Here is an 8,412-nt window from a genome sequence, read left to right as displayed (position 1 = left end):
GCGCGGCGCGTGGGGCGGGGCGAGGGCGGGGCGGCCGCTGCTGCCGCTGCTGTCCCCTCACGGAGCCGCCCGCTGTCCCGGCGCTCCGTTCCTGAGTGCTCCTCCGGTGCCCAGAGATCCGCGGAGGTCAAGGATCGCGCCTTGGCCGCCGCCGCGGGCAGGACATCGGTGGCCGCCGTCGCTGGCGGCAGAACCCGAGCGGCGCGGTGCACGTTGCTTGGCCGGCCCGGGCGCGGCGGCCCCGCCGGCGGCGGCGGGAAGGTGAGCCGGTGTTGGCGCCGAGGTCTGTCGGTCGGTCACGGGGCGGGAGCGGCGGGGCGGCCGCTCTGCGGGGAGAGGCCGCGGCCGCCGCCCGCCCGGTGCTGGCCTCGCCTCTGCCCGCGGGCTCAGGAGGGCGGGCGGGATCCGGGCCCGGTGCCCAGGCCGCGGCGCGGTGCGGCGCAAGCCGGGCCCTGGCGGAAGCCGAGGCGTCGCAGCTGCCGGGCCGTGCTTGGTGCTGGCGCTGCACCGGCGGGCTGCTAAAGCCTTGCCGAGGGACAAAGACCGGGCTAAAGTAGAATATGTTCAAATTCCCCGTTTTCTTCTTGTACTCGGGTGAAGCAATGAGGAGACAGGGTCTCGTGATTGGGAGCTTGCCTCCGATCTTGTGAAGTGCACGACAGAGCAAAATGTGAATTTCTTCAGTATAGCTTTAGCCATAACTTAATTAGGTGTGAGAATAACAGTAGTGGATTTTACCGTGGGTAAAGGAAGGTAAGTGACATAGAGGATATATGTGGGGTGCCTGACTCCGTTCCTAAAAGCTCAGAGGAGTTGAATGCATGTGACATCATTTTTGGATTTGTTCTGTGGCATAAAAAAACCCCAACAACAACAACAACAAAATATCTTTAATTTTACAAGTAAGGAAAATAGCCTCTGTACAGGGCATTGAGCAGAGTTTTCCTGAAGACTTATTTAAGAAAACCCTATTGAATTGCAGTCTTCCATGTTAAACTTTTTGGTCTTTGCAAATGTCTCTAATCCTAAAACAGGTATATTGAGGGTGACATGGAAGAAGCATGTGGTATGGTTGCTGCAGGACTTCATACCTGAAAAGTTTTGTCATCTGTGTCAGATGAGATCGTAATTTTTATCTGCGTGGCAGCAGTGCCTGACTGTTGTGAATTTGTGATTTTCATGCAGGGGATAATACTTTTTAGTTATATAGGTGTCATCTTTTAGAAACCTTCATAGGTTGTTCTTGCTGGTATTATTCATAACATTTAAACTTATTTACAGTGGAAGGGATGAAGAGAAACTGATTTTCTTTTCTATTTTCAGTTTTATTTGAAGTCTTTTACTTGGGTTTTCTTATTTGTGTGGGGATTTCACACCATGGGAAGAGAAGAAAGCATAGGGTGGAAGTCAATAAGTAAATTAGAGCTCTGAGGAAGTGTAATTCCTGATGGTTTTTTTTCATTCTTTTTTCCAATTACTTGGATTTCTAGCTAATTTCAGTTATAAAAGTTAAATAGTTTCACAAGCATCCCATATGTAATCTTTTATAACCTTTTCTCTTTTTCATTGAAGGTGAAGATCAGCTACAGTAACTACAGTAAGATAGCTCTGAATACTAGTTTTCTTGTTAATTAACTTTCAGCCCATTAATTGCCTTACTAGATGTGAATTCTTCAAGTTTACCAGTATGGCTCTGACTGTAATGCTGCTGAATGGTGCTTCCTTCCGTGCTGGATGCTGCAGGCACAAAGTTTTGTTCTCATTACTTGGACCTTTCCTCAGCAATTCAAAATTGTACAGCAGCTACAGGAGGCCAGGGGCAGAGCCTGAGAAAAAACTGTCTTGGCAGAATGCTGATTTCAGCTTTAAGAAGGGCATTGATCACCTAAAGACTCAGCTAAGCTTGCTGAAGAAGGAAACTCAAGATTATTTACTAGGACCTGGAGGCCATCCATTAAGTCAGCACTTGTTGGAACAAACAAAGGTATTGTGGCAGTTTCGGAGCCAAGAAGATTTAAATGAATGGGTTATTTCCTCTGATGTAGAGATTGGAGGGAAAAGTAAAGTTTACCTCAAACTGGGTAGGAATAACCAGGCTGCTCTGCTGTATGGAACCCTCAATACAGAAGTACCTCGTGATGGGGAGACAAAATACAGTGGATATTGCAGTATGAGATCCAGACCTGTGGTGGTAAGTACAGCTCCGTGTTTGCACAGCTTCTGTTACTGAATCTGAGGGTGTTTGTGGAATGCCAGTGACAGCAAGTGGCCTGGTCTTTACTGCTGATCACTTTCAGGAGTATTAGACTTTCTCTCAGAGATGTAATTGCTGCTGTATCCTTTGGCATGCTAGGAACTTAAATTTTTTCTTGGATTTTGTTTTCCTTTCTTAAAAAAGGAATAATACATGTTTGATCTTTTACTTATGTACAATAGACCAACCTGTTTGCAGCATCCTTACAAATGAAGGATCTGGAATGAATCTTTATATCCAAAATAGGTATGATTAAAATAGACATCTTTCTAAATTTGAAGTTAATTGAATGTGTCATAAGTAAGAATTTTCTGGGCTTTGACTTGGTCTATTCATCAAACTTGGTTAGGGTGAATGAACTCATCTTCTCACAGGAACAGAAAACAATGTTTTGAAATGTACTTTTTAAAGGTCTGCCTCCTACTGTAAGTCAGAAAAAGCGAAACACAAACCTTTGATAGCTCAGAACTGAGCAAAATAGACCAGAAATGGATGTGCTTATTATGGATACTGCTTGTTTCATCCCTTATTTCTAAGCACCTTTAAAAGCAAAGGAACATTTTCACTCAGTGGATAAAATCTTTTAACTATTTAATGTGTTCTGTTGTTTGTGTCTTGTCACAAGTACTCAGGTAAATAATTTCTGGGCCATAATCTTGGGGAGCAGAGAATATGAGTAACCAAAATCAATGGGTTAATGAGAGGCACATGTACACTGATTAAAATGGTGGCATTGGATCAGATGAGTGGAACAGCAAGTGGAGTGTTGCCTGAGTTAAACTCTCAGGACTGCTACTGACTTGTGCAAATGTGACTCCAACTTTCACCTCCTAATTCTGAAGAAGTGGAATGTATCAGTCCATCTTTAGTTAAGTAGAAAGGCTCAAAACTGTTAAAACCATAAAATCAAGTAGCTACACACCTTATATTGATATATTGATGATCTACTCATTCTGTTACCTACAAGATGAGTTGGTAGAAGGATAGCCGATAGGTAATTGTAGTAGTGCTGTAAAATAAAGGGGAAAGATCTGAATTTTTGGTGCTAATTTTGACTTCTTGGCAGTTCTGACCAATAACCCTGACCCCTGCTCCTCATTGCTCTGAGTGACCTCAGTGTAGTTCTCTGAAGACTCTTGGATATGCCATCATGCAAATGACAACATCAGGATTTTTCAGATCTTTGGAAAAAATTCAGTAAAGATTTAGACATGCTTGCAATCTTATTATTTTACACAGTTAATGGAAAAAAAATGTTGGAAAACATTAAATGCTCCCAGTGTTTGTTAGTCTTCAGTTGCGAAGTTATCAAAGGGGATAATTATTTCACTGCTTCAATTCCCTGTCATCACTTCTCAATTATGTAGAACTGACCACAGAATATTAAACTTAATGAACTACATAAGTACTGGTCCATCACCATGGCATTTGTGTACTTGCCTGGTAGGGAATTCAGTCTTTAGGAAGGAGGTCTGATTTCTGCTATTTAGAAGATTGTGCCTTATAATGAAAGTGTGAGTCCTCAGAGTGGCAATATTGCAGTTTTTGGTCTCTAATGTACTGATGAGGGAAATTCAGTGAGCTCAGCAGGCAGGATGATGACAGTGTAGCTGTGTTCACTATGTTACAGTAAATACTATCTGACATAATAACAAGGGCAGTGATCAAAGCAACAATGCTTTGTTCCTCATAATGAAAGTGTCCCTTTATTACAGAGGAATAATTCTGTTTATTAATAATTTGTAGGGATCTTTTAACAGGAAGAAGTATTATGACTGGTCAAACTTCAACAGTCTGTATTTACGTGTCCGTGGTGATGGCAGACCTTGGATGGTAAACATTTATACAGATCCTTACTTCTCTCACCAAAAGGATGACCTCTACAGCTACTTCATGTTCACCCGAGGAGGCCCATACTGGGAGGAAATAAAGGTTAACTAATGAATCTTTCAAACTAATGACACTCTTGGGGTCCTGGCCAAAACATGGGAAGGGGAATTCTTTCAGCATTCACAGTTTGTTTCAATTGCTGTCCACTCGACGTTTTCTTTATACAAGATGTGCTTTTGGCTTGGGAATTCCCAAAACTGGACTGGGGGAGGGCACACTGGGTGAATTGTGTTAAAGAATTGATCCACCATATGTTCCCCTTAATGCCTACTGTTGGCTCTTACTGGAGTAATGGGATAGATACAGCAATTGAAACTTAGCAGGTGTTCCCATGAATATTCTCTGTGATAACCGTTTTATCTGTAATACAAATGGGTGTAGGCCGATGTAGGATTTGTTCCATGCAACAGGATTTGCTTAACTCCCAGCCTCTCTGGAGTCAGTCAGACTCAGGAGTTGGGGTTTGTCATTTGTGACCCTTGATTCTGTGACACAAAATAATAATTTTAAGAATTGTGAGTTGTGGCTCTTCTCTGATGCAACTTGGGGACCTTTTGTAATTGTCTGATGACAACAATAAGGAGGTTTGCACATCCTTACAAATTGGTGTTGGGTGTTTCATGATACCATTGTCCAATCATGTGGGAACAGCCTGTGTTTCACAGATGAGGAGCCAGGGGGATGAAAGTCGGTGTGTCATTGCTGGCTTGGATGTTTTCCTCTCACCAGCCACCAGTCAGCCCTACTTTCTTGCTCCCACTGCTTTCAAAGAAATTGTTACATTATCCTGAAGTGCTTTCCTAGAGGTACTGATGTCTGAGTACTAAGTTTGCACTGTGAAATCCACATCCTAGGTACAGACAAGCTGTCAGTATGTACACATGCTAGGCTTTGCAGTAATTTCTGGTTGATGTTTTCATGTTATTGGAAGGAGATATTCTCAGTGTAAACAGCCAGTTTCTGTGCTGCAGCGTTTCATTGTGTCCCAACAGGGTAACGCTCCTGTGTGATGGCTGCAGCCACCACACCACAGGGTGGGCCTGGAGCTGGCTGTGAGTAGCCAGTTGAAAGGGTTAATGTGGGTTGTTTCTTTGTGCTAGTTTTATAAACCCGGCTAATGCTAGTACCAGATATAGCACAGTGTTTCTTTACTAACACATGCTTATTTTCTTTTCCCTAAGTTTCTATTTTATATACTGGTTACACTAAAGTCTGATTTTGTTTTGTTTATGTCAGATTCCATTCTCCAAATTCTTTCTCTCCAGTCGGGGAAGAGTCCAGGATAACCAGCATCCTGTCTGGTTAGACAAGGCAAGTTTTCTATAGGCTTTTTTTGAAATTTCAATTGAAAAAGCAGTATAAAGAACACACAACTGCTCTGTAAGAAATTCAGAGTTTCCTTCAAGATCATATTGGCCTGATCTAGATAATTTACAAATTCTCTAATGTTTGTTATTTGAAATTGAAGGGCCTCATCTTGTTATAAGGTACTTGTTCTCATGTGTGGTAAATGAAAACATAAAGTCATATATGGGGTATTTAAAAATATTTACTAGGAGTTAAAGGGAAAAATAGTACTTGATCTAAGCATCCTCCACTGAAGTTTTGTTGATGGTTATCTTATGTGTAACATTTGACAGTAAAAGTTATGTACTTGCAGTGTAATTTTACAAACATGTTTTAAAGAAACCCAAAAATCAGGGAAGCAGTGTGAAGGCAGTTTAAGAAATCTTAATAAAATGTCTTGGTTACACACACAATATTCAGAGTTAGAAGGGACCCACAGGGACCATCAAGTCCAGCTCTTAAATGAATGGCCCTCATGGTACTAATGTATGTTTTCCTAGGAACCTGGAAAGGAAGGAAGTAATTATTAAATAGGAATAAAAAAGGCAGGAAACAGTCAATGTGTCTGTTAGATAGTCTGTTAGGAATAGATGCTTCAGAGCAGAGAGTTTGGGTGACTCCCATAGGTATCCATAACAATGTGATTTGGAAGAAAGGAGCTTTAAAAACTGTCCGGGCTCCAAAAGCCAAGGGGCTGCTTGTAGAGCTTGCTGCTGGGGAAGGGGATAGCATTGAAAGCATTAGAATGATCCAGAGGAGTGTCAATGCATTTATCTAGTGTTGTTCTCTTATTTATTTAGTATACATTTGCAGTATTTAGACATTTACTCATCTGACAGATCCTAGGCATTATTTTCCCGAACTTATAGCAGTCCTTAAAATCATGGGCACCACTCAGACCTGCACTTTCAGCAGGGCTTTGTGGCAGCTTGAGTTCATCAGGTGGCCTGCACTGGTGACTCAACTGACCTGTTAACAGTGGAAGTGTTTTGTGACATGTGAGAGCTGAGAGAGTATCTGGGCAAGCCACAGGCTAATAGAAAGCATGCCTGAGCCACACAGATTTGTTCTTATATATAAGAACATTATTCTAAATGGAAAACAATGGTTAAGAACCTTGTCTTACTATTAAACTCAGTAATTAAGTTTCATGCCAACTTAAAATTAAGTTTTAAAATGTCTGATTTGGCGTTTTCACAGAGTACATGGTGTATCACAATCTAGACTGATCCCTTCCATCCTTAATTACATCTTTGTTTTTCCTATTCATGAAAGAATTTTGACTTTATGAAAATGTGTTTAGAAACCCAATTGTGGTGACAGTGGCTGTACACAAACCATGAAGGATAAAAGTAGCAGTGTTGCTTTAGGCTCAGGCCATTTTAAATCAAGGGTTTATTAATACAGTGGTAGAAAGGCAAATGGGGAGTAATTTCCCTCTGGGGTGTGTATTGAAAATGGGGTAGTGAAGTGTTCAAGCCTTGAGAAATGCTGCTGTATTTTGAACAAACACCAGCTTAAAGTAGATGGCTGTGAATGATGTGTAAAATGTAGAAGTGGGAGATACAACTGAGTTTGATTGTAATGTTATAAATACTGTTCTACCTCTATGTGTCTTTTAATTAGATTAGAACCCTTGGATTCACCATTGGAGATAAAGTAGATGGTCCATTCCAGCTGGAGATTGATTTTATTGGTCTGCTAAAGGACAGAGCTCATAGAGAAGAGTTCGCCTATGAAACATATGACAAGAACACTCCAGTCTAAGCTGGGCTGGTGTCCTTTATAAATTCTTTAGATACCTGGTTTATTTTTATAAAATACTTCTTAACACATGGCTTTTAACAACTTGAAGAGCCTATGTAAACATTAAAGAGATAAGTGCATGAAGCGTGACAGCACTGGCCTCTTTGAACTCTCAGAGACAGAATCCTGGAGAGACTGTACATACATGGACTGCAACATAGCCTTAGAGGAGTTGTGATGTTCTTACCAAGTAGTAACTCTTCCCTAGGTAAGTTTTGGCTTCTGTCCTGACCTTTACTGAAATAAAAGTATTTCATGAGTTTTTTGTTCTTTTTTGTACATCACTTTCATTTTCTCCATTATGTGGTTTGGTGACAGTTGTAAAACACTTTTAACAGTTTTATACTGAAAAGGGTATGAGATTTAATACCCTGAGGACTCAGCTACTGAAATTTACAAAGAGCAGCACCCAAAGTGGAAAAGGCAGAAGAATTTCAACCTTTCATTTTGGCTCCTCTGGATAGCTAAAAAAAGAAAAAGCTGCCACTGCGCCAAGGTGGAAATAAGAGCTATGCAGCAGGCTTGACTTTTCTTAGAGCTGTTGAGCATAGTCCTACGATGTTGCAGAGCTAAGGTTGTTGGAAAGAAGTAATGCTCCAAAGAAGGGGTGGGAGGAAAATCCCAGCTCTGTCTGCTCCCTGAGGAGGCACAGCTTGGCTTACTTAGCACCATTACAGGGCAGAGCAGATCCCACTTTTGTTGTGTGCAGATAGCCTAACTCAGCTGTGTTGTAAGAAATCACAGCCTCAACTGGTGGCACAGAAGCTCAACACCTCCCTTTTTCAGAGAAACTCCAGTTTTCAGTAATTCAAGATAACCAGTCAGCACTTGCTTTGTAAAGTGTATGTTTCAGCTGTCAAATTTAAGTAATCAAAGCACTGACCACCTCCACAGTGACCTTGTTTAAGTATACTTTAGAAATATTAAATGTACCTGTATTTTATATGGAAGAGACCACAATGAAGCAAGCTGAAACAGGATCTTGTACTATCAATTCAACAGCTTAAGTGCAGAAGGATGAGGGTTATTTCTAAAGATACCAGAGCAAACATCTTTCATGGAGTGGGAGGCAGGTGAGTTCATGAGGAAAACTTGGCACAGGAAAGCCCAGTAGT

At 41.5% G+C, this 8,412-nt stretch overlaps 1 protein-coding gene across 3 annotated transcripts; it reads left to right on the top strand.

Moving 5' to 3' along the window:
* Positions 1–24: 24 nt before the first annotated feature.
* NDUFAF1 (NADH:ubiquinone oxidoreductase complex assembly factor 1) lies at positions 25–7,556 on the top strand. 3 transcript variants are annotated; one of them, XM_069017380.1, is made up of 5 exons: positions 25–261; positions 1,663–2,191; positions 4,001–4,186; positions 5,381–5,455; positions 7,118–7,556. In XM_069017380.1, the coding sequence occupies exons 2-5, from the start codon at positions 1,688–1,690 to the stop codon at positions 7,256–7,258; spliced, it is 906 nt and encodes a 301-aa protein (XP_068873481.1). In that variant the 5' UTR covers positions 25–261; positions 1,663–1,687; the 3' UTR covers positions 7,259–7,556. The 3 variants fall into 3 exon arrangements, with proteins under 3 accessions (XP_068873481.1, XP_068873480.1, XP_068873479.1); XM_069017379.1 differs by having other exon boundaries at positions 1,643–2,191; XM_069017378.1 differs by having other exon boundaries at positions 1,573–2,191.
* Positions 7,557–8,412: the final 856 nt, after the last annotated feature.

Source organism: Aphelocoma coerulescens, chromosome 5 (genome assembly GCF_041296385.1).
Source record: "Aphelocoma coerulescens isolate FSJ_1873_10779 chromosome 5, UR_Acoe_1.0, whole genome shotgun sequence".
NCBI classification, from domain to species: Eukaryota; Metazoa; Chordata; class Aves; order Passeriformes; family Corvidae; genus Aphelocoma; species Aphelocoma coerulescens.
The sequence above is the reverse complement of the archived record's forward strand: the minus strand, read 5'-3'. Positions and strand labels throughout refer to the sequence as shown.